Source organism: Aethalodelphis obliquidens, unplaced genomic scaffold (assembly GCF_003676395.1).
Source record: "Aethalodelphis obliquidens isolate GAN/ISIS:26980383/991018 unplaced genomic scaffold, ASM367639v1 scaffold72, whole genome shotgun sequence".
NCBI classification, from domain to species: Eukaryota; Metazoa; Chordata; class Mammalia; order Artiodactyla; family Delphinidae; genus Aethalodelphis; species Aethalodelphis obliquidens.
The window spans coordinates 5,941,874-5,968,136 of NW_020838016.1; the positions used below are offsets into that span (position 1 = coordinate 5,941,874).

The following is a 26,263-nucleotide window of genomic DNA, read 5'->3' on the forward strand; positions in this document are numbered from 1 at the left end:
ATATGTGTATATATATATATATATATATATACACACACATATATATATCTATAACTGAATCATTTTGCTGTACACCAGAAACTAACAAAACATTGTAAATTAACTATACTTCTATTAACTATTAACTATACTTGACATTTACTCTCTGCATTCCACTATGCTGCTTCCTGGAAATTCTTTCCAATATTCTACATGGCAATGAACAAGAATAACTGAGAAGTCCCCCAGGCCCGTTACTTATAAAAGTGGGGGGCTTCCCTGGTGGCGCAGTGGTTGAGAGTTCACCTGCTGATGCAGGGGACACGGGTTCGTGCCCCGGTCCGGGAAGATCCCACATGCCGCGGAGCGGCTGGGCCCGTGAGCCATGGCCGCTGAGCCTGCGCGTCCGGAGCCTGTGCTCCGCAACGGGAGAGGCCGCAACAGTGAGAGGCCCGCATACCGCAAAAAAAAAAAAAAAAAAAGTGGGGGTAGGGGGTGAGGGAGCAGCAGTAACCAAAAGTGGCCCGTACTCACGGATGTGAAGCCAAACACCTGTCCTTTAAGATGAATATGGAGAACAGAGGGTAAGTAGAAAGCATCAAGAAAGCTACTCTTATGTAAAACGCAGCAAAGGTGAACCAGGAAGGGTGCCCAAGGAAGGCTCAGCCTAGTAAGAGAATACGACTCATTATTGGTGAGGAATACAAGTAAGTCACTGAGAACATTTACGTTTGGAAATTCATTACAAAAATTTTATTTAAGATTTCATGCCCTTATAAAAAGTACATCACATCAAGATAGCAAAAAGGACACTTTATGAGAGACTCACATCCACTCATCTATTTTACCTCATAATTCATTTCCTACCCTAACACGATAAAAACTTTTTTCCTTCTTCCTTTTGTTCCTTCTGCTCTGAAAGGGCAAGTGTCATGAGGGATATCTTAATAGAATGTGCCATTTCCTTGCCAGGAAAGCAACAGCTTCCTGCTGGCTGGACTAAAGAGAGCCACTGGCATTCCTTGTTCCCAGGCCAAAAAACTCTGAACTTAAATGCAACCTTTCTATTACTTGCACTCTCTCCCTGAGTTTCTCTCTTACACGCTGCACTTTAAAACAATCTTACATCTTAAGCACTCAAGAATTGCTTAAGAAATGATTAAAGGATCTAAAGTTAATTTAGTAATTAAACTTAGCAATGTTTTCTATAAAAGAATCTCAAAGTTAATAAAAATTATATGGATGGAGAAGGACCCAACAGAAAGAAGGGGGTGAATTCTGAGAGTATATACATTTTATAACCCTTGTCTCAGAGTAAGATCAATCCTACAAAATATTTAGAATGTTAGGAATGCAATTTACACAGTAAAAATGATTTGTTTTCAGAATGAAAGTATTTTTAATTTCTTTACTGCAGGTACAATGGCATCCAAGTCATCAATTTCTGTAATAGAAAAACAACAATAATAAAAGAATAGCTTTATCCACTATTAGGCTCAGATGAAATGAGAATCTCTATTCAGAGGCAAACTTCAGACACAAAGGCAACATCACTAGTGCTTTCATGCACATGAAACTTTTCTCCAATAGTGGTGATGAGTGTATCACTGATTCAGACACAGACGCTTCACAGGGCAAAAAAAAGTGTAAAAGCTACCACACACCTACAAAAGCACCCTCTGACTCTGATATTAATCTCATTAGCAGTGTGCTCTTATTAACAGATCCTACTAGCAACATTTATGATATTATGTTACTGCCTCTTTAACTACATGGTGAAATCCCCAGTAGAGGCACTCTCTCTCATGGGCCCCCATCTAAGGACTTAGGGATTTCTTCTCTTGGAACACAGTCCTGTCCTAAATCTATGATAAAGATTTCTCATTAGTAGGATGGCTCTTAGGTCTACCTTTTAGGATGAAGCCTATCTACCTAATAAAAGGTGTGAGGTGTCTCAGAGTAAAATCTCAGATGCGATGTATTATAGCGCTTAGCCTGGTCCAGCCTACAAGATAGTTCAGGTTCTTCTCTGCCAGATTCTTTCTGAATTTGACTTCTCTTGCTAAGACTATCTTCTTCCAACCAGCCTAAGTTAGAATTCACCATCTGGAAGCTCCTAGCCACTAAGGAAGGTCCTTCCTCTGATTATGTAGACTCCAGCCCTACTTAAGGTAAGCCCCAGTGGCAGGTTCTCTAAATTCTCACCACTTTTTTCTAGATTATTCTGCTAGTTCACTGTTCATAAACTCACTTCCTTTACATAAAACATGATTCCTTGGATTCCATCTCTTTCCCTCCATGTTTAGCTGGATTTTGATTGTTCTTCCTTTAGCCAAAACACATGACCCATGCTGTTTAAGCTCCTGACTTCAGTCAGAATCCTTATCTGAATCCACTTATCAAAATATAGGAAAGGAAAAAAATATGAGCAAATCTACAGCAGAGAATTTGGTTCACATCTTACATTGTGGTAAGGTACAAAGATCAAGTTATTCCCTGACCCGCATTCTAAAATCACACCTGTTGAATTGAAGCAAATGATCCTACATGAACCATGCTGAGTATCCTATCTGAGGGGAAGTTTCTACAGAAGAATTCTGAAATAAGTGTTGCTAGCACACCTATTAAAATGTTTATTAATGACAAGAAACTCATTGTTTAATTGCTACGCCAAAGCAAGTAAAATCATATTATTGCAGGAAACAAGGCTCTTTGAGATACAAGGCAACACACTTATACAATTCCATATCTCAAGTTAAACTTTCAAATTACATTTTCCCAAACAACAACAAAAAAACACTTTCAATTTCAAATGAGCTATATGGAAAAAAAAAGAATTCATTAATAAATAAATCACTTTAACCTTTTTAAAAAGTGGGGGTTTTTTTGGCCATGCTGCGCAGCTTGCGGGATTTTAGTTCCCCTGCCAGGGATTGAACTTGCACCCTCGGCAGTGAAAGCCCAGAGTCCTAATGACCACTGGACCGCCAGGGAATTCCCTAAACAGTGTTCTTAACAGTAAGATAAATTATTTTTATAGCCATATATAATCACACTTAAAGAGAACTGGGTCTCTATTTTGCCTATGATTCCTAAGCTAATTACATTTTTTTTTCCCTTTAAGAGATATTACTACTGACGAATCCCTCAATCTGACCAAGAGTGTAAAATGTAACTCTTCCCTTCAACAGATTTATAAATTTATCTCCTTTCTACAGATGTTTACTTTATATTACTTCTCATCACCTTAGAAGGAAATTTAATTTGTGTATCTAAAAAACACAGTAAGTAGGAATTATCTTTAAAAAAAAAAAAGAGAAGAAAAAGAAGGAGAAGGAGGAAGAAGAAAAAAAAAGACACCTTCCAAGATCATAAATTCTAAGGATATTTCTCATTAGCCAATGACAGAGTCAAGGTTACACTGGGCCTAGCCAGAGTAATGTCATTTCTCATTTTAAGGTCCTAAAACAAAGGCAGCCCCCAGCTCCTTAAAGGATATATATATGTTTCTCTGTTCTGCAGACTAATCCCAACCAACTTTAACTGCAAGTTAGAAGTTTTTTTCCAGAACTGTTAGTGGTTTCCAGACACTTTCTACAACTCTGGGTAAAAAACACTAATACAGTGACTAAGGAGCACTGTTTCCTCAAACCCACTGACATCTTGAGACTCAAAATTTAACCACCACCAACAAAGATCTTACCTAAGATTTCAAGTAGATCTTTAGTAAATGCCTGAAATGCTGGGAAAAATTCCTCATGTTCTTCCAATTTGTTGATAATGCTTTAAAAAAAATGCAGTTTACACTGAATTTCCAACTTGCATCTCACTGGACATAGAACATTTCAAAATGGAAAGAAATTGTCCTGCTAATTTAAATATAAGTTTAATGATCATTTACTGCAATCCATTCTTTTTCAGCTTTTTGTTCATCTAGTAACACTTTTCTAAAAACAAAGTCTATTATCAGTGTAATCATCTGTTCTAAAGTTAAATCTATATAACATTCCTAATATAGGAATTTTCTATTTAGCTTGAGGATTCTTAAGAGACCATGCTTTTATAACATTTTCTAAAAAGAATTGGCTTTTATATCCTGTATTCTATTAAACATTAAGAATAAGTATCAGTAATCAGTAAAACTGTGGGAAGGAGAAAAAGACCAATAGTGAGACATACATTCCTTTTAAAAGCATTAAGTATCAGAAAACTCAAGGGTCAGGTAAGGGTTCTTGGAAAACTTGCAGAAGTAAGTTGAAGTATAAAATCTGGGGAAGGAGGGAGGAAGAGTATAGCTATAACATTTTGATATTTTAAAAAAACATCAGGTTTTATGTCGGAGATGCCTAGCTTTTTAAAAAAATCCTTAACATCTTCCTATCAAATAATACACATACTCTTAGTGATTATTTAGTGATCAGTGATTGATGGTAATGTACTAAAAATTGGACTTATATATTCTGAATTCACATAAAGTTGCTAATAAAGTATGAATTTCTCCATATATAATTTGGAAACAAGCTTATAGCAATAATGCTGGAGTCCTGACCCACCCTATGTAAACCTATAGGCCCTAGAGTCTACTTTTATCTTGAAAATACTTGACATTCTCTCCATCCCTAAGGTGTGAGATTATTTTAGATTGTCAAGTTATTTTAAAAAATGCTATTCCAAACAGGAAAGGTAAATAACTTATGAAGTTTTGGAAGTCTTTAATTTTACCACTCCAAACATTCTGGATGGTACTTTTCAACCTTTTCAAAACAAATACCTTTGGAGGTCTTCAGGTCCCAATACCTGCATAACCTGTTCATTCACATCTTCATTAACCAGCCTACACAATTTTCCAACTGTGCTCACCAGCACACACAATGAGGATGAACTATCTGCAAAAGAGAAATAAAAGGATAGGATATTTTAAAAGAGAGTTTTCAAAATCATTAAATCAAACACTTTATGCTTCAGTTAGCCTTGATTTTTTTAACTACTTTTTGTTGATTTATTAAAAATAATTCTTAAATGGGGGGCCAAAAAAACAAAGGGTCATCACCTAGTTCTAAGAGTTCCTGGAGGTTTCTCACAGCATTGTTCACTTCTCCAAGCCTAGTATAAACTTCATTCATTCGGGGATAGACTCCAGTTAAAGAAGGCACATCAAATAATTTTTGGAAGTGAGAAACAATAGCTCGCAAAATTTGAAAGTCTGGCATATTGCTGTCCTGCCCAAAAGAGAGGAAGAAAAAGATAGTTTACATCTTAAAATTATTCCAAATCTTTAATAAAAACTTTCAAAAGAGAAATAGAGTTCTAGTAGAATATCTATATCCATATCATTATTAGTTTCTAAGATAAAGAGTACATTAAAATGTGAACATTTATGTAAGTATTAGGTAGTATTACCTTTTCCTTATTTTCCACTTCTTCTAACATGGTATCTACTATAAACAACAGATCTTCAACTTTGACACCTTCATTTTCATCCTGCTTCTTTAAATTATGCCAAGGCACCAGTTCTGCAGATAGTATTTTCAAGGACTTATACAAATCCTTTACGAAAGAAACAATATGCTATTACTGATTTTTAAAGTTTTCATAATAATGCTAATAAAATATAATTATCCAAGCAGATTTAATATATATATTAACCATCATCATTATTTTTTTAAAAAATACCATTATCAGTTTAGAAAAAGTCTGTTAAATTAGTTTTCTCCAGGCCTTACATATATATATATATTGATTATCTGGAATCTGGATGTTTAAAGTAATTATATGTTATTTATTAGTAGCATATGTTATTCAAGTAATTATTTTGAAATATTGATGAATAAAAAATAAGCTTGTCCTTAATATTTTGCCCTTGATTTTTTAAATAAGATGTACTGAGATGTAATTCACATACCATAAAATTCATCCTCTTTAAATGTGCAATTCAGTAGTTTTGACTTATTTACAGAGATGTGCAATCATCACCATTATCCAACTCTAGAACATTGTCATGACTCCAAAAAGAAACCCTGTATCCATTTACAGTCATTCCCCATTCTCTCCTGCTCTCAGCCCTTGGGTAACTACTAATCTACTTTCTGTTTCTATGGATTTGCCTATTCTGAGCATTTCATTAAAAAAATGGAATCATACAATAAGCGGCCTTTTGTGACAGGCTTCTTTCACTTAGGATATTTTCAAGATTCATCCATGTTATAGTATGTATCTCCAGGAAAGTTTTTAATTCAAAAGGATGCCTGAAGTAATTCGACTTGATTTTCATGACAGCCTACTTAGTTTTCCTGGCCTAGATATGTTGTCCTAATCTAGTTAAAACTGTGCACAAGAGGCCGGGCTCCTGGAATCTTAGAAGTCTAAGACTGGTCAATCTATAAACAAATATTTACTGAGCATCTACTATGTGCACGGCACAGTGCTTGGCCCTTTAGAACAATGCCATCCAGAAGGAATGTAATGTGTGTCACAGTAATATTGTCTAGTAGCCACATTTTAAAAAGTAAAAAGAAGTAGGTGACAATTTTAATAATATATTTAACCCAATATATCCAAAATATTATCATTTAACAGATAATCAATATTTTAACTATTTTCCTCCATAATAAGTCTTCTAAATCCAGTGTGTATTTTTATACTTGCAGCACATCTCAGTTGGGACTAGTCACATTTCAAGAGATCAAAAGCTACTTGTGGCTTAGTGGTTATTGTATTAGTGCAACTCTAGAATACAGAAAGAAATACAGGAAATTCTTACTTTTCTCAACTTCTTATTTTAGTCCTCCACTTATTTAACACTCTCCAATTAATACCCAGACCTCACATATTAATATCTTTAATCTTTCATTTGGTAAGAAGGCAGTTATCTATTTTAGCAATTCAAGGCAACACAATTCAGTGCCAAATAAATGTATTAAACAATAAGTGCCACCAGAATTTGAAAAAAAGTCAGGAAGTCAGAGCATAACGATACTTTCATTAACCAATGTTTTTCATCAGTAAGGTGCAATTATAAAGAAAAAGTCTATGGTAAAAGTACATCAAATATAAAACTTTGCTTGAGAATAAAAGTATATAAAGCCCATGGACTCCTACAGATTTGCAAAGCCTGTAAAGAATATTCAACCCCTTACCTTTAAGGAAGCCAGCTGATCTGCCCACATTTCTATTATAGGAACAAGATGCTCAAATCCACAATCTTGAACAAGATCTTTATTAAAATGTTGGGCTCCTCCTTTGCTCTGTTTATAAATTATTACTGGAGCTCTTGGATTGTGAATAATTGAATTGATGTTCCTTAATACCTTTAAAAAAGACAGTGTTTTTAGTTGAAATGTTTACCACAGTCCTATCAAAGTGATATATGTTAAAGGAGTGCTTTACATATCAATGTAACATCATTACCGAGTTAGAGATTCATTGGACAGGATTCACCAAAACAAGTGTCTTTCAAAGGACTGTACAGAACAAGTGAGTGAAAAATGCTGTGTTATTTTTCTTTTTTTCCCATAGAAAGCTACAGGTCTCCTGAGAATTTGATTTCTGATGCTTATTAACAAGCAGTTTTGTTGTTGCTGTTGTTTGGTTTAGAACATGCATTTCAATGTTTTGCTTCTATTATATTTAAACTCTACTTTGAATTCCATTTTAATGGAAAAAAATAATTAATTCGCCTTCATTAAATTATTAATGAGCACAGGAACATAGTATTTCTTCTCCCTCTGCCTCACACCAAAGATTAAGGAGGGCAGCAGAACTCCTAAAAGAAATCAGGGAGCTGATATTAGCTGAGTGCCAGAAGGTCATAGCACAATTCCCTTCCATGAGGGTGGCAGTGAACCAAGGGGGATTACATACATGTCTAGCAGTATGTATCCATACCTCGCAGTAGATTGTTAGCAAAAATTACTGCAATTATTACTCTTCCTTACATCCTCTCCCCTTGGCAGTATGACACTGCAGGTTCTCCCAACAAGAGGTAGAGTATTTCCTGCTCCTTGAATCTGGGGTAATCTTGGGCCTTGCTTTGGCATACAGAAAAGGAAGTTATGGTGTGCCAGCTTGAAGCCCAAGACTCAAGGGGGTTTGATTATTTCTGCTCTCTCCCGTTGAGATCTGCTGCCACATGGACCAGCCCAGGCTAGATGGTGAATGATGAAAGACACATAACCCAGTCAACCCAATCACTCTAATACAACTCCAGAGCCACTTAGCTGACTTGTACCAGATTGCAGATGCATGAGGGAGCCCAGCTGCAATGAACAGAACTGCCCAGCTGTCCAAGCACTGTAATATTAAAGGGGTGTTATTTTAAGTCACTAAGTTTTTGAAAGGTTTGTTACACAGCAAAAATAAACTGATACGTATATAAAGCCAAAGATAGAATAGAGCAAGGAGAGGAGGCAGCAACAAGAGAAGTCTGCCCTTTTACTTCTTCTGGTATGGTAAGAATATACCCTGTGACCAAGTGGACACTTTGGAAGACAGTCAAGCTTTGCTTTCATGGAAAAAAAAAAAAAAATCTACCCATAGCTGGAGGACCCTAAGGGAGTATCACTTGAACAAGAGGAAGAGAGGGATTCTTAAGAGATCAGCTGGAAAATGCATTGCCCACAGAATGAATGGTACGTTGCCAAGGTCCCTAGTTGGTAGGGAGGAAATAACGGCACACACACACACACACACACACACACACACACACACACACATTCTGTGATAGAGAAAAACAGGCAGTATTTGGTCATTAGCCACACAAAGGGCACCAGTGCTAGATTATACCAGCACCAGTCGAGAAAGATTCTACCCTTTTGCTTTGTGTTCTCACTCAACATTCACCCTCACTGACAACCTGGAAGAAGCTAGATATAGCAGAGGACTAGGAGTGAAGGGGAGCAATGAGAATAAAGAAACAGATCACACCCACTTGCCACACTGCTTATTTGGAGAAGCATAGGTCAGACATGAGATAAAGTAAACATAAGGTAGAAGCCTTGAACTGGATGAGAGATTGAAGTTTTGACTGAGATTTGAATGACTTTTTCTCCCAATTTTTCAACAAGGAAATTTTGTAACATACAGAAAATAAAAAGAATATAAACAATAAATACTATATTATATAGTCAGTGTTCACCAGAAACAGAACCAACAGGATGTGTATGTGTGTGTGCAAATGTCTGTGTATTTATTTATTATAAGGAATTGGCTCACACAATTATAGGAGCTGACAAGTCCTGAGATCTGCAGTCAGCAATTGCTGAGATCTGCAGTCAGCAATGCAGCAATGCTGCAGTTAGCCAATGGCATAGTTCTAGTCTGAATTCCCACAAGCTTGAGACCAAGGAAGAGCCAATGTTTCAGTTCAACATTTGAAAGCTGGAAAAAAAATTGATGTCCCAGCTCAAAGGCAGTCAGGCAGGCAGAAAGTTCCTTCTTCCTCAGCCCTTTTGGTCTACTCAGGCCTTCAGGTGACTTGATGAGACCCAGCCACCACGAGGAGGGCACTCTGCTTTACCCAGTCCACCATTTCAAATGTTACTCTCCTCCAGAAACACCCTCACAGACACACCCAGAACAAGGCTTGACCAAATTATCTGGGCACCCTCTGGCCTAGTCAAGCTGACACATAAAATTAACCATCACAAGTCCACCCCTCGTCAACTTGGCACCCATACACTTTGCCTTAAACATACTTAATCTCCAAATAAAGACAATAACAAGATCATGGATCACCTAACATGATACAACTGTGCTGTGTACGACCAAAAATGTACTAACCCCTTTGCCAGAAGAGGAGGTAAAGTCCTAAAGTGAGGATTACTCTTCTCCTTGATACCCTGTAACTTAAAAACTATGATATAAAAATAACAATACTCAAATATGATGATATAGTCATTATATGATAAGAGAATAAGAGCAGAAAAAGAACAAAGATATTTGCTATATATATATATATATGTATTTACAAATATATACATACACCCATGTGAACATATTCATAACCAAATAAGGAGGAAATACACATGACAATTATAATCCTCATTTCTATAAGTCATCATATGGTCACAGCTGGTATTTATCACTACTTTCTTCCATTACCTTTTTTTTATTATGTTTGCCTTCAGCAAGCACCTCAGCTGGTCCTGGTCCTTTACTTGCTGGGGTAATCCAAATCTTCATTCCTGAAGGGTCTGGGCCATTAGTAGTTCTGCCTAGACCAGGTTGTTGGAGTTTTCCATTGACCTTTATCACAAGGCATGGCAATACTAAGAGATGCCCTAAGGGATGGCCTGTATTCTAGACATTGTCTTCCTTTCCTTCCTTGTGGAGTGGTAGTACACTGCTCAAAGTTCTGCCCAGTGGGAGGATTTCCCTTCACTTCTTTCCTTCAGGGATGTCCCAGACAGAAGCTGTAGTGTTGCAGTTGTCTACTTTAATGTGGTCCCTACAGATTATGCAGAGCCACCTGTAAATGAGGCCTAAGTCTCCCCTTCTTATGTCAATTGATCATAGGGAACTCCCCATGAGGCCACAGGTGCAGGCTGGGGGAGAGAAGGTAGTGCAGCAAGAGTGGGAAACCGCAGGCATTTGGCCACTGCTTCATGTAATTTATTGTGCCTTCAGGGCCTGCTCAGGCCCAATTTCACATGTACCACCTTCATTTGATGACAGAATGCTGCTGTGCTCACCCAATTTTATTGGCTTCATGGGTCAGATGACACCCAGCTCATGACGGGTAATTCAAGTCACATGGTAACTTAGTGGCCCACCGTTAAGCCTTTTACTCAGGCCCCGCAGCAGGCCAAGAGTTATTACTTAAAAGGAAAGTAGTTATTTGCAGAGGATGACAGGATCTTTCTCCAAAATCCTAAGAGCCTGACTTATGATTCACCTACAGGGGCCGCCAAAGGCTGCAAGCAGCATCCCTACCTGCCATGACAGTCTAAGCCCCATCGGATCTCCTGGATCCCGTGGCCTGAACGGCAGAGCAGCTTGCATGGCAGCCTGGACCGATGCAGAGCCTTCTCTTGTTCTGGGCCCCACTCAAAACTAGTGCCTTTTCAGATCACTCAGTAAATGGGTTGGAGTAACACATCACATGAGGAATATGTTACCTCCAAAATCCAAAGAGGCCTACTAGGTGCTGTGCCGGGTTTTTGGTTGTAAGAGGTGCCAGAGCAATAACTTATCCTTTACCTTAAAGGGAGATCTTGACATGCCCACACCACTTGAGCCCTAGAAGTTTCACTGAAGTAGAAGGCCCCTGAATTTTTGTTACATTTCTTTCCCATCCTTTAACATGCAAATGTCTTACCAATAAGTTGCTACTTCTTGCTCAGTAGGTCCAATCAGCATAACGTCATCAATGTAATTGGCCAGTGTGATATCTTATAGAAGGGAAAGGTGATCAAGATCCTTGTCAACTAAGTTATGATATAGGGCTGGAGAGCTGATATACCCCTAAGGCATGACAGTAAAGGTATATTATTGGCTTTGCCAGTTTAAGCAAACCACTAGTGGTGGTCCTTATTGACAGGTATGGAGAAAAAAGATTTTCTCATCTCATTCAGAAACATTCTCAGAAAAACCCAGAATAATGTTTGACCAAATATCTGGGCACCCTGTAGCCCAGTCAAGTTGATAAATAAAATGAACCATCACAAACACCCATATAATCACTACCTAGATTCAATAATTGTTAACATTTTGCCGTATTTGCTCACTCTATCTATATTTTGAGCTGAACCATTTGAAGAAACTGCAGACATGATAACACTTCACTCTCATACATACTTAAGCATGCATCTCTTAAAAGTAGGCATATTCTTCTACAAAGTCATAATGCCATTGTTATAAACAAGAAAATTAACAATAATTTCCCCACACACACACCTACAGTCAGTATTTGACAAAGAAGGCAAAATACACAATGGAGGAAAAAAAGTCTCTTCAGCAAGTGGTGCTGGGAAAGCTGGACAGCTGCATGTAAATCAATGAAGTTAGAACACTCCATCACACCAGAAACAAAAAATAAACTCAAAGTGGCTTAAAGACTTAAATATAAGACAGGACACCATAAGACTCCTAGAAGAGAACATAGGCAAAACATTCTCTGACATAAATTGTAGCAATGTTTTCTTAGGTCAGTCTCCCAAGGCAATAGAAATAAAAGCAAAAATAAACAAATGGGACCTAATCAACTTATAAGATTTTGCACAGCAAAAGAAACCATAAACAAAATGGACAACCTATGTACTGAGGGAAAATATTTGCCAATGATGTGACCGACAAGGGCTTAATTTCCAAAATATACAAACAGCTCGTACAACTGAATAACAAAAAAGCAAACAACCCAATCAAAAAATGGGCAGAAGACCTAAATAGACATTTTTCCAAAGAAGACATACAGATGGCCAATAGGCACATGAAAAGGTGCTCAATACTGCTAATTGTTAGAGAAATGCAAATCAAAACTACAACGAGTGCTCGCTTCGGCAGCACATATACTAAAACTGGAATGGCACAGAGAAGATTAGCGTGGACCCTGTGCAAGGATGACAAGCAAATTCGTGAAGCGTTCCATATTTTTTTGTTATAAAGCAGAAACTAACACACCATTGTAAAGCAATTATACTCCAATAAAGATGTTAAAAAAAAAGAACTACAATAAGGTACCACCTCATGCTGGTCAGAATGGCCATCTTTAAAATCTACAAATAACAAATGCTGGAGAGGGTATGGAGGAAAGGGAACCTTCCTACACTGTTGGTGGGAATGTAAGGTGGTGCAGCTACTGTGGAAAACAGTATGAAGGTTCCACAGAAAACTAAAAATAGAGTTACCACATGATCCAGCAATCCCACTCTTGGGCATATATCCTGAGAAAACTATAATTCAAAAAGACACATGCACCCCAATGTTCACAGCAGCACTATTTACAACAGCCAAGACATGGAAACAACCTAAATGTCCATCGACAGGTGAATAGATAAAGAAGACATGGTACATATATATACACGATGGAATACTACTCAGCCATAAAAAAGAATGAAATAATACCATTCGCAGCAACATGGATGGACCTAGAGATTATCATACTAAGTGAAGTAAGTCAGACAGAAAAGACAAATATCATATGATATCACTTATATGTGGAAGCTAAAATATGATATAAATAAATGTGTTTACAAAACAGAAACAGACTCACAAACATACAAAACAAACTTATGGTTATCAAAGGGGAAAGTTGGGGGAGGGATAAACAAGGAGTTTCAGATTACCAGATACAAATTACTACATATAAAATAGATAAACAACAAGGCTGTACCGTATAGTACAGGGTACGGTACTATATTCAATATCTTGTAATAACCTATAATAAAAAAGAATATATATGGATATGTACATAACTGAATAACTTTGCGGTACAACAGAAACTTAACGCGTTATAATCAACTATACTTCAAGAAAAAATAATAAAAATAAAATAAAAACCCAATAATTCCCTAACATCATCAATGCTTGGACTGAAGTTTAAATATACTGATATGTATAATATGTGACTATAACCCCCTTGCCAAAAGCTATGAGTTCTACTTTATATATTATTCAAGAACGGGAAAGGGAGACTCAAAACAACCACTTTAAAGAGAGAAGAGTTGGAGCTTCCCTGGTGGTGCAGTGGTTGAGAATCTGCCTGCCGATGCAGGGGACACATGGTTCAATCCCTGGTCCGGGAAGATCCCACATGCTGCGGAGCAACTAAGTCCGTACGCTACAACTACTGAGCCGGCGCCCTAGAGCCCATGAGCCACAACTACTGAGCCCGCGTGTCACAACTACTGAAGCCCGCATGCTTAGAGCCTGTGCTCTGCAACAAAGAGAAGGCACCACAGTGAGAAACCTGCACACCGCAATGAAGAGTAGCCCCCACTTGCCACAACTAAAGAAAGCCCATGTGTAACAACGAAGACCCAACGCAGCCAAAAATAAATTAATAAATTTAAAAAATACTTCAAAAATAAACAGAGAGAAGAGTAAAGCCATTTCCTTTGTTTCCACCATCAAGCCCAGGCTATTTGATAAATAAAAATAATAAAAATAAATAAAAAACGAATAATTCCCTAATATCAGGGAATTATAAAGTATAAAGACAACATACCGTTTTCATACTGAATTTTTGGCCCTACTCATACTTCAAGTTACAACTCACAGGTCTCCTGGTAATATGATTTGAGATGTTTATTTTGGAGCTTTTTATTATGTATTTATTTAGTTAGTTCAACAGAGTGTATTCAACATTTCACTTCTATTTAAACACATTCCAGGGCTTCCCTGGTGGCGCAGTTGTTAAGAAGCCGCCTGCCAATGCAGGGGACACAGGTTTGAGCCCTGGTCCGGGAAGATCCCACATGCCGCAGAGCAACTAAGCCCGTGCGCCACAACTACTAGCCCACGCTCTACATTTACTGAAGCCCATGCACCTAGAGCCCATGCTCTGCAACAAGAGAAGCCACCGCAATGAGAAGCCTGTGCACCGCAACGAAGAGTAGCCCCCGCTAGTCACAACTAGAGAAAGCCTGCACACAGCAAAAAGAGCCAACACAGCCAAAAAAAAAAGACCCTAAACACATCCCTTTAATGGAAAAATTAATTAATTCCCCTCCACGGAATTATTATTGACAACAGAGTATATTCTTCTTCTTTTATTTTTTTGGGGGGGCAGTGCTGAAGTATTAAAGGATAGCTTTATTACTTTGCCAGCCAATGGGGTCATACTGGACTTCTGCCTCGAAAACCTATGTGTCCTAATCCAGGAGGATTTTTTCTTTTTAATCTTTTTTTATTTTTTTAACACCGTTATTGGAGTATAATTGCTTTACAATGTTGTGTTAGTTTCTGCTGCATAACACAGTGAATCAGCTTTACATATAAATATATCCCCATATCTCTTCCCTCTTGCATCTCCCTCCCACCCTCCCTATCCCACCCCTCTAGGTGGTCACAAAGCACGAAGCTGATCTCCCTGTGCTATGCAGCTGCTTTCCAGTAGCTATCTATTTTACATTTGGTAGTGTATATATGTCAATGCTACTCTCTCACTTAGTCCCAGCTTACCCTTCCCCCTCCCCATGTCCTCAAGTCCATTCTCTACATCTCCATCTTTATTCCTGTCCTGCCCCTAGGTTCATGAGAACCATTCTTTTTTAGATTTCATATATATATGTTAGCATACGGTATTTATTTTTCTCTTTCTGACTTACTTCACTCTGTATAACAGACAGACTCTAGGTCCATCCACATCACTACAAATAACTCAATTTCGTTTCTTTTTATGGCTGAATAATATTCCATTGTATATATGTGCCACATCTTCCTTATCCATTCATCTGTCGATGGACACTTAGGTTGCTTACACGTCCTGGCAACTGTAAACAGTGCTTCAATGAATATTGTGATACTTTTTTTTTTTTTTTTTTTTGCAGTACGCGGGCCTCTCACTGTTGTGGCCTCTCCCGTTGCAGAGCACAGGCTCCGGACGCACAGGCTCAGCGGCCATGGCTCATGGGCCCAGCCGCTCCACGGCATGTGGGATCTTCCTGGACCGGGGCACGAACCCATGTCCCCTGCATTGGCAGGTGGACTCTCAACGACTGCGCCACCAGGGAAGCCCACGTGTCTTTTTGAATTATGGTTTTCTCAGGGAATATGCCCAGTAGTGGAATTGCTGGGTCATATGGTAGTTCTATTTTTATTTTGAGGAACCTCCATACTGTTCTCCATAGTGGCTGTATCAGTTTACATTCCCACCAAGAGTGCAAGAGGGTTCCCTTTTCTCCACACCATCTCCAGCATTTATTGTTTGTAGGTTTTTTGATGATGGCCATTCTGACTGGTGTGATAGGTCATTGTGGTTTTGATTTGCCTTTCTCTAATGATTAGTGATGTTGAGTATCCTTTCATTTGTTTGTTGGCAATCTGTGTATCTTCTCTGCAGAAATGTCTATTGAGGTCTTCCGCCCACATTTGGATTGGGCTGTTGTTTTGATACTGAGCTGCATGAGCTGCTTGTATATTCTGGAGATTAATCCTTTGTCAGTTGCTTCATTTGCAAATATTTTCTCCCATTCTGAGGGTTGTCTTTTGGTCTTGTTTATGGTTTCCTTTGCTGAGCAAAAGTTTTTAAGTTTCATTAGGTCCCATTTGTTTATTTTTGTTTTTATTTACATTTCTCTAGGAGGTGGGTCAAAAAGGATCTTGCTGTGATTTATCTCATAGATTGTTTGGCCAATGTTTTCCTCTAAGAGTTTGATAGTGTCTGGCCTTATATTTAGGTGTTCAAACCATTTTGAGTTTATTTTTTTGTATGGTGTTAGGAAGTGTTCTAATTTCATTCTTTTACATGTAGCTGTCCAGTTTTCTCAGCACCACTTATTGAAGAGGCTGTCTTTTCTCCATTGTATATTCTTGCCTCCTTTATCAAACATAAGGTGACCATATGTGCATAGGTTTATCTCTGGGCTTTCTATCCTGTTCCATTGATCTATATGTCTGTTTTTGTGCCAGTACCATACTGTCTTGATTACTGTCACTTTGTAGTATAGTCTAAAGTCAGGGAGCCTGATTCCTCCAGCTCCGTTTTTCTTTCTCATGATTGCTTTGGGGGACTTCCCTGGTGACACAGTGGTTAAGAATCAGCCTCCCAATGCAGGGGACATGGGTTCGAGCCCTGGTGTGGGAAGATCCCACATGCTGCAGAGCAACTAAGCCCGTGCTCCAAAACTACTGAGCCTGCACTCTAGCACCCACGAACCACAACTACTGAGCCCATGTGCCACAACTACCGAAGCCACATTGCACAACTTCTGAAGCCCGTGCACCTAGAGCCTGTGCTCCGCAACAAGAGAAGCCACTGCAATGAGAAGCCCACGCACCACAACAAAGAGTAGCCCTCGCTCACCACAACTAGAGAAAGCCCGCACCCAGCAATGAAGACTCAATGCTGCCATAAATAAATAAATTTATAAAGAAGAAGAAAAAGATTGCTTTGGCTACTCAGGGTCTTTTGTGTTTCCAAACAAATTAAAATTTTTTCTTCTAGTTCTGTGAAAAACGCCATTGGTAGTTTGATAGGGATTGCACTGAATCTGCAGATTGCTTTGGGTAGTATAGTCATTTTCACAATATTGATTCTTCCAATCCAAGAACACAGTATATCTCTCCATCTGTTTGTATCATCTTTAGTTTCTTTCATCAGTGTCTTATAGTTTTCTGCATACAGGCCTTTTGTCTCCTTAGGTAGGTTTATTCCTAGGTATTTTATTCTTTTTGTTGCAGTGGTAAATGGGGGTGTTTCCTCATTTTCTCCTTCAGATTTTTCGTCATTAGTTTATAGGAATGCAACAGATTTCTGTGCATTAATTTTGTATCCTGCTACTTTACCAAATTCATTGATAGCTCTAGTAGTTTTCTGGTGGCATCTTTAGGATTCTCTATGTATAGTATGTCATCTGTAAAGAGTGACACTTTTAGTTCTTTTCCGATTTCGATTCCTTTTATTTCTTTTTCTTCTCTGACTGCCATAGCTAAAACTGCCAAAACTATGTTGAATAATAGTGGTGAGAGTGGGCAACCTTGTCTTGTTCCTGATCTTAGAGGAAATGGTTTCAGTTTCTCACCACTGAGAACGTTGGCTGTGGGTTTGTCATATATGGCCTTTATTATGTTGAGGTAGGTTCCCTCTATGCCCACTTTCTGGAGAGTTTTTATCATAAATGGGTGCTGAATTTTGTCAAAAGCTTTTTCTGCATCTATTGAGATTATCATATGGTTTTTATCCTTCAATTTGTTAATATGGTGTATCACATTGATTGATTTGTATATATTGAAGAATGCTTGCATTCCTGGGATAAACCACACTTGATCATGGTGTATGATCCTTTTAATGTGTTCTTGGATTCTGTTTGCTAGTATTCTGTTGTGGATTTTTGCATCTATGTTCATCAGTGATATTGGCCTGTAGTTTTCTTTCTTTGTGACAACTTTGTCCGGTTTTGGTATCAGGGTGATTGTGACCTCATAGAATGAGTTTGGGAGTGTTCCTTCCTCTGCTATATTTAGGAAGAGTTTGAGAAGGATAGGTGTTAGTTCTTCTCTAAATGTCTGATAGAATTCGCCTGTGAAGCTATCTGGTCCTGGACTTGTTTGTTGGAAGATTTTTAATCACGGTTTCAATTTCAGTGCTTGTGATTGGTCTGTTTATATTTTCTACTTTTTCCTGGTTCAGTCTCGGAAGGTTGTACTTTTCTAAGAATTTGTCCATTTCTTCCAGGTTTTCCATTTTATTGGCATAGAGTTGCTTGTAGTAATTACTCATGATTCTTTTATTTCTGTAATGTCAGTTGTTACTTTTCCTTATTCATTTCAAATTCTGTTGATTTGAGTCTTCTCCCTTTTTTTCTTGATGAGTCTGGCTAATGGTTTATCAATCTTGTTTATCTTCTCAAAGAACCAGCTGTTAATTTTATTGATTTTGCTATTGTTTCCTACATTTCTTTTTCATTGTTTTCTGTTCTGAACTTCATGATTTCTTTCCTTCTGCTAACTCTGGGTTTTTTTTGTTCTTCTTTCTCTAATTGCTTTCAGTGTAAGGTTAGGTTGTTTGAGATTTTTCTTGTTTCTTGAGGTAGCACTGTATTGCTATAAACTTCCCTCTTAGAACTGCTTTTGCTGCATCCCACAGGTTTTGGGTCATAGCATTTTCATTGTCATTTGTTTCTATGTATTTTTTTTTTTTTTTGCGGTATGCGGGCCTCTCACTGTTGTGGCCTCTCCCGTTGCGGAGCACAGGCTCCGGATGCGCAGGCTCAGCGGCCATGGCTCACAGGCCCAGCCGCTCCACGGCATGTGGGATCTTCCCGGACCGGGGCACGAACCCGTGTCCCCTGCATCGGCTGGCGGACTCTCAACTACTGCGCCACCAGGGAAGCCCTGTTTCTATGTATTTTTTGATTTCCTCTTTGATTTATTCAGTGATCTCTTGGTTACTTAGTACTGTTTAGCCTCCATGTGTTTAAACTATTTTTTACAGTTTTTTTTTTCCTGTAATTGATATCTAGTCTCATAGCTTTGTGGTCAGAATAGATACTTGATACTATTTCAATATTCTTAAATTTACCAAGGCTTGATTTGTGACTCAAGATGTGATCTATCCTGGAGAATATTCTATGAGTACTTGCAAAGAAAGTGTATTCTGTTGTTTTTGGATGGAATGTCCTATAAGTATCAATTAAGTCCATCTGGTCTATTGTGTCATTTAAAGCTTATGTTTCTGTATTAATTTTCTGTCTGGATGATCTGTCCATTGGTGTAAGTGAGGTGTTAAAGTCCCCCACTATGAATGTGTTACTGTTGATGTCCCCTTTTATGGCTGTTAGCACTTGGCTTATGTATTGAGATACTCCTATGTTGGGTGCATAAATATTTACAATTGTTATATCTTCTTCTTGGATTGATCCCTTGATCATTATGTAGTGTCTTTCTTTGTCTCTTGTAATAATCTTTATTTTAAAGTCTATTTTGTCTGAGTATTGCTACTCCAGCTATTTTTTGATTTCCATTTGCATGGAATATCTTTTTCCCTCCCCTCACTTTCAGTCTGTATGTGTCCCTAGGTCTGAAGTGGGTTTCTTGTAGACATGATATATACAGGTCTTGTTTTTGCATCCATTCAGCCAGTCTGTGTCTTTTGGTTGGAACATTTAATCCATTTACATTTAAGGTAATTATCAATATGTATGTTCCTATTACCATTTTCTTAATTGTTTTGGGTTTGTTTTTGTAGGTCTTTTCCTTCTTTTGTGTTTCCTGCCTAGAGAAGTTCCTTTAGCATTTGTTGTAAAGCTGGTTTGGTGGTGCTGAATTCTCTTAACTTTTGCTTGTCTGTAAAGGTTTTAACTTCTCCTTTGAATCTGAATGAGATCCTTGCTGGGTAGAGTAATTTTGGTTGTAGGTTTTTCCCTTTCATCACTTTAAATATGTCCTGCCACTGCCTTCTGGCTTGCAGAGTTCCTGCTGGAAGGTCAGCTGTTAACCTTATGGGGATTCCCTTGTATGTTATTTGTTTTTTATCCCTTGCTGCTTTTAATATTTTTTCTTTGTATTTAATTTTTGATAGTTTAATATGTGTCTTGGCGTGTTTCTCCTTGGATTTATCCTGTATGGGACTCTCTGCCCTTCCTGTACTTGATTGACTATTTCCTTTCCCATGTTAGGGAAGTTTTCGATTATAATCTCTTCAAATATTTTCTTTTCTTTTTTGTTTTTTAAATATCTTTATTGGAGTATAATTGCTTTACAATGTTGTGTTAGTTTCTGCTGTATAAGAAAGTGAATCAGCTATAGGTATACATGTATCCCCACATCCCTCCATCTTGCATCTCCCTGGAACCCTCCCTGTCTAGGTGGTCACACAGCACCAAGCTGATCTCCTCATGCTATGCAGCTGCTTCCAACTAGCTATCTATTTTACATTCTTCAAATATTTTCTCAGACCCTTTCTTTTTCTCTTCTTCTTCTGGGGCCGCTATAATTCAAATGTTGGTGCATTTAATGTTGTCCTAGAGGTCCCTGAGACTGTCTTCAATTCTTTTCATTCTTTTTTCTTTATTCTGCTCTGTGGCAGTTACTTCCACTATTTTATCTTCCAGGTCAGTTATCCGTTCTTCTGCCTCAGTTATTCTGCTATTGATTCCTTCTAGAGAATTCTTAATTTCTCTATCTTCTCATTTTAACTTACTGTGTTTGGGGTCTCCTTTTCGCAGGCTGCAGGTTCATACAGTTCCTGTTATCTTTGGTGTCTCCCCCCAGTGGGTAAAGTTGGTTCAGTCACTTGTGTAGGCTTCCTGGTGGAGGGAACTGGTGCCTGTGCTCTGGTGGGTGGGGCTGAATCTTGTCCTTCAGGTGGGCAGAGCCACATCTGGTGGAACACCTGTGTATCTTTTTTTCTTTTTCTTTGTGTTCGTCTAGTTTCACTTGAATTGCACCCTGCTCTTCAGATGAGAGTTCCTAGTGTGAAACGGCTGTGCCCATCACCTCAGCTTGGCAGGCCATCTACTGGAGCACTACGGTCCACACTGCAATTGATCTGGGAGGATTTGATCAGGGGGTTTATAACAGTGGTTCAAAGGTGGGGTCTCTGACAAGATTAGGGTGTGAGCCGGGCCTGCACTCCTTTAATCTCATTTCAGGTCTCTTAATCTTGATGATCTTCTCTGGCCCCTTCAATCCTGCCTCAGGTGGTTTGTTGGCTACTCCTCTCTTGATTAGCAACTGTTCGAATCTGTCCTTTGGAATTCAGGGAAGGTCATGGATGCTGGAGTCTTGCCTTGGTTTGTAGAAGCCAAACCTCTAGACAGACAGATTAAGGGAGTGAGCATGTTGGGAATATCCAGTCTCAGTCTTCTCACTTGCATATCCACATAAGAAAGACGAAGGATAAATAAAAGGAAGATCATTTAAAATCCAATTTAGTGTGAATTTTGTTTTAATCTTGTGTCTTGAAGAGATGCAAATTCAAAGGAAAAAAAATATGGAATTCATAGGTAATTCAGGGTATGGAGAGCAGCTCACAATGAGGAATCCAGAGTGATTATTCCATTTGCATGTGAGGTTAGTGGCTGGACTTTTTTTTTTTAATGCTTCTTCTGGCAATTACGGTATTTGATTTCTGGAGCTTTAGTGGAGAGGGCTCTGTGTAGAGAAGCTGGGGGCCGGCTCTGCCCCTCCACGGAGCATGGTCATTCCCAAAAAGTGCCCTTCTGGCTTGGAGCACCTGGGCGATAGCAGGGCCTCCAGAGAGGGGTGGCCAGTGGCCGAGAATGGAGAGCTTTCCTTTCCTGCAAAGCAGGATTACTAATCCATCTTGGAGGGTTTTGAAGTGCACGATTCTTCATTGCAAAGGAAAATGCATCTGGACACCAGCACTTCTGGATAGTGGTGCCCCAAAATCACCCAGTCGAGCACTTTCGATAGAGCAAAGCCCCAAGATTTCCTAGAGGTATATATTCTTCTTTATAACTTAGCCACACTCTGATGATTGGCAGCAAAAGATGTATTAACAATGAATAAATGGCAAAATTAAAAATTCCCAGAGAGACCAGAATTTATGAAAGAAAAGTCACAATACAGGTCTCATCTTATTCAGAAAGGGTTTGCAGGTACTGACAAACTCTTGGTATGGGTAAAAAAAAAACGTTTTTAAGGGTAATCATTAAAAGAATAGAAAATAATTAAGATGATGATTGTCCTACCTCCTTGAAGAGAAAAAAAGAGCAAAGGAATTTCCACCTAGCAAATGTCAGGAAAGAAAAGAATGGAACAAGAAACCATGTAAATAGAAAACAGAAAGTAAGATATCAGGAATAAAAGCAGATATATAAGTTGGTCTCAGTGTCTATGAATGGTTTAATTCCCCTGATAAAAGAACAAACCCTCTCAAAGTAAATCTAAGAAACAAAATGAAATTTAGTTATATAGTGGATACAAGAGAGTTATCTAAAACAAAACAGTTTTCACAAAGGTGCCTGAACATAAAGTCAACACAGAGATGTACAAAGAACCAGCAACAATCAATTAGAAAAAGTAATGGAAAAGGGATCCCATTCATAATAGCAATAAAAGTTATAAGATAACTAGATAACCTAGGAAATAAACAGAACAAAAAATATGCAAAAGCTAAATTTAAAAATATATAAAACTTCATTGAAAGCTACAAAGGAAGACCCAAAGAAAATTAGAGACATATTTCTGAGTGAGATGATTCAAAACTGTAAATGTGGTGACTTCCCTGGTGGTCCAGTGGCTAAGACTCCACACTCCCAATGCATGGGCCCAGGTTCGATCCCTGTTCAGGGAACTAGATCCCACATGCCGCAACTAAGAGTTCTCATGCCGCAACTAAAGATCCCGCATGCCGCAACTAAAGATCCCACATGTCGCAACTAAGACCTGGCACAGCCAAACAAATAAATAAAGTTTTTAAAAAAACTGTAAATGTATTATTTTTCCAAATATTAATCTAAAACATTAACTCAATTTCAGCTCATCTCAATGGGATCTATTTTTGAATTTGACAAATTATTTATACAGGAAAATAAATGTGCTAAAAATATATCCAAGGAAAAAATTTAAAAGAACAATAACAAGACACTTACCTTAAAAGGTATCAAAACCTGCTATAAAGCTACAGAAATTAGTATAGAAATGGAAGAGAGTAGAGAGTCTAGAAACAAACCTATGCATCTAAGGGCATATGGTATATGATATACGTTTCAATTCAGTAAAGTAGAGAAAGAATAGTCAACTAGAAGCTGCAAACTCAAATGCCTATAGAAGCCAGGTAAGAGCATAAATGAGTGAAGCAAGGACGGGGTGGGACTGTGGCTAACTGAAGAGCACGTGCCCATATGTGACAGGGGAAAGGCCTAATTCTGTGCTGATAACAACTATGCAAGAATTTGCTGCCAGATTCTTTGTTTTTTTAAGAGAAACTAGAAATAAGGACTTAAATAAAAATCCCTTAATTAAAAAAAAATTAGTAATTAATTCAAAGTTTAAAAAAACCTGTATGGCCCCAATAAAATATGAGTGCAGGCCCAGTTCAGTCAGTAAACTACCAGGCTTACTTGCTCATTTATTCAATAATAAATGGTCTATAAATCAAGTAAAGTTAGATCTTTACATCATGCCACACAGAAAATTAAATTTCAGATGGACTAAATATCTAAATTAAAAAAAAGCATACAAGGACCTTAAGAAATAGATTTACTTATGTAATAATATCAACAACAGCAAAAACAAAAACAATAAAAAGGGAAATGGCTTAAGTAGGTAGAGAAAAGGATTATAAAATCTGTTAGAATCTTACCAGCTTTTCACTACCCTACTTTGAACAGGCCAAAGTCTCTTTTCAAGGGTAAGACAAATTCTCAGTCAAGTTACCAACTTTTAGCCAAGTAGCATGTCATGGCAAGACAAGACAGGCTAAGCAACACAAATAAAGGATACAAGTATTCCTTACCAACTGATAATTTGTTATACTGTGATTGTAACCAAGGTTCACTGTAAACCCCAGTCTTTCTGTCAACTGTTCAATACCTGAAAGTATCTCTGGTCAATTAGGGTCTGCTGCTGGTTATCTTTGCTGGGCTCATCTTTTCCGTCTTTGTCCTCAGCCTTTTTTTGACTGATAAGATCCTGTAATCTAAAGGGGAAAAAACCCAAGATAATACAAAATGCTTTACTAGACATTGGATTAAGATGACAAAAATAAGCCAATGATCCAGCTACCCTCCCAAAAGCTTTGTCATTTTCCATATATATGCGTGTTTATGTGCATGCACATACATGCATATATGCATACATAAATTTTTTTTTAACTTTAAGCCATGTTGTCACTGGAAAACAAGAAGACCCTCTTAACAGACACAATATAGAAGGAATCCCTGAAAACTAAAGGGATCAGACTGATGAAGAAAGTTCTAACCAGTCCCCAGCACTTATAAAAAATAGAATAGGAAAGAACTACAGTAAAGGATGAAAGCAACTTCCAAGGTACTCCAAGCTTGATGCTGTAGGTAAGGGAATCAACAAACAATGGGTAGGGAAAACAGTTTGGGCACTGCAGCAGCAAGAGCTAGGCAGTTTGGTCCTTCCTTCTTCATAGTCCTCTTGTGCCGAAGAGAAGACAATAGTGACACCTGCCAGTCAAGAGGGCATGAAAACCCAAGAGACCATTGTCCCAGGTGGCTACCAGAACTCTGGGGGAAAGTCTCTTTGTCCAGAAACCTAAAAACACGAGTGTATCCATCTAGTAGCCCTTCTCCAAATATCTCTGAAGTCAAGGCTGTAGTAAATATTTCTCCCCCACCCACCATGCCTTAGAAAAAAGTCTCTTATTAAACCCACTTCAAATTAACCAGTATGCCTATCAGTTTCCTGTGGAACCCTGACCCATTAAAACTGATTCCATGACTCGTTAGTAAGCTTTACTTGCTGTTTGTAAAATAGAATAGCGACATTCTATCGTGTCATTTGCCTACTAAAAAACAGTGGCTTCCCACTACTTTTAGAACTAAATCCAATCTCCTTGGGTTAGGTTTGAACTTCTCCATGCTGGTAGTCCTAACCCAATATTCCTCTGGACTCCTTTCTTACCTCATCTCTTACTACCACCTTACAATTATCTCCTTCACTCACATGTATTCCCCTTGATCTTCACTCAATTGCTTTTCTCTGCTCTCTGGTGAGCATATGCCAGAAACAAAATAAACAGAATTAGCTCTAGATAAAAAGTCAACCTCCTTCCTCTAATAGACACAGAGACCTCACAATCTATTTTCCACATGACTTCCCATCTATTTACCATATTCACATATTTGACAGTTTTGCCTAAAGGCAGTGCCAGGAGCATACTGTCTAGAATACAAAAGTGACACAGAAAAGCCAACAGCTCTATAGTGGGACTACAAGTCAACTGACATATCTGAATTTAAATGTTAGTTAACCTTTCATTCAGGTGGAAAAGTTTAATTTATCAATGAACTGTTTGCAAGTATGATTAATAAATATTATACTATGGATATATAATATTTTAACTGTCAGTATAGTAACCTGAATATATATATCATTGCATGTACTAGCTTCCAGTCACTCTGGGAAATGAAATGTGATTCAATTAATTAGGTGAATAAAGAGATACCCTCAATGTAATAACGATAATAACTAACATATATTGGGAGCCTGGTGATGACGATAATTAGTATTTATTGAGAAACTTCTCTATGCAGGAACTCTTCTAAGCACTCACATGTATTAATTTATTTAATCCCATTGTTTTTCTAAATTTACAGAAGGTAAGGATTAGTAAAAGCTAGGGATTCATGGGGAATTGACCTTTGGTTCACCTAGTCTCACAGTAAATATTTGCCACAGCATAATACTCCTGAAAACTTCTGTATTCTGCAAAACCACACGTGAAAATAACAGGGTTCAGGAGAAAAGTAAGTGTTAGCAACCAGACTATTTAAAACTGAGGCAGCTTTATAACTAGACAGCTAACAAAAACAATAATTGGTGCCTCAGGAGATAAGTTAGACAGCTCAAGTATGTCTGGAGGTTGCCTCAGGCGATATTACAAATGCACAGCCAACAGAGCAGAAACGTTGGCTTGAGGATGCCAAAACTATGAAGATGGAAGTGGAGCTCCTGGCCAAAGAAGCCGACG

General features: G+C 38.1%; 1 protein-coding gene and 1 non-coding gene across 8 annotated transcripts in view; one reads left to right on the top strand and one right to left on the bottom strand.

The window, feature by feature from the left end:
• Nucleotides 1–708: 708 nt before the first annotated feature.
• CEP70 (centrosomal protein 70) overlaps nucleotides 709–26,263 on the bottom strand; it is an 81,035-nt gene continuing 55,480 nt past the window's right edge. For 6 of the 7 annotated variants that reach the window (XM_027091572.1, XM_027091573.1, XM_027091570.1 and 3 more), the window contains 7 exons: nucleotides 24,136–24,241; nucleotides 7,116–7,286; nucleotides 5,380–5,526; nucleotides 5,030–5,198; nucleotides 4,751–4,865; nucleotides 3,683–3,762; nucleotides 709–1,423 (listed from right to left, as the gene is read on the bottom strand). In XM_027091572.1, coding sequence (XP_026947373.1) covers nucleotides 1,362–1,423; nucleotides 3,683–3,762; nucleotides 4,751–4,865; nucleotides 5,030–5,198; nucleotides 5,380–5,526; nucleotides 7,116–7,286; nucleotides 24,136–24,241 — 850 coding nt within the window. In that variant the 3' untranslated portion in view covers nucleotides 709–1,361. The remainder of the gene's footprint in view (nucleotides 1,424–3,682; nucleotides 3,763–4,750; nucleotides 4,866–5,029; nucleotides 5,199–5,379; nucleotides 5,527–7,115; nucleotides 7,287–24,135; nucleotides 24,242–26,263) is intronic. The other variant, XM_027091575.1, reaches the window with a different exon arrangement.
• On the top strand, nucleotides 12,462–12,568 carry LOC113612143 (U6 spliceosomal RNA). Its single transcript, XR_003429738.1, has one exon. It is a non-coding gene; the product is annotated as a U6 spliceosomal RNA (small nuclear RNA).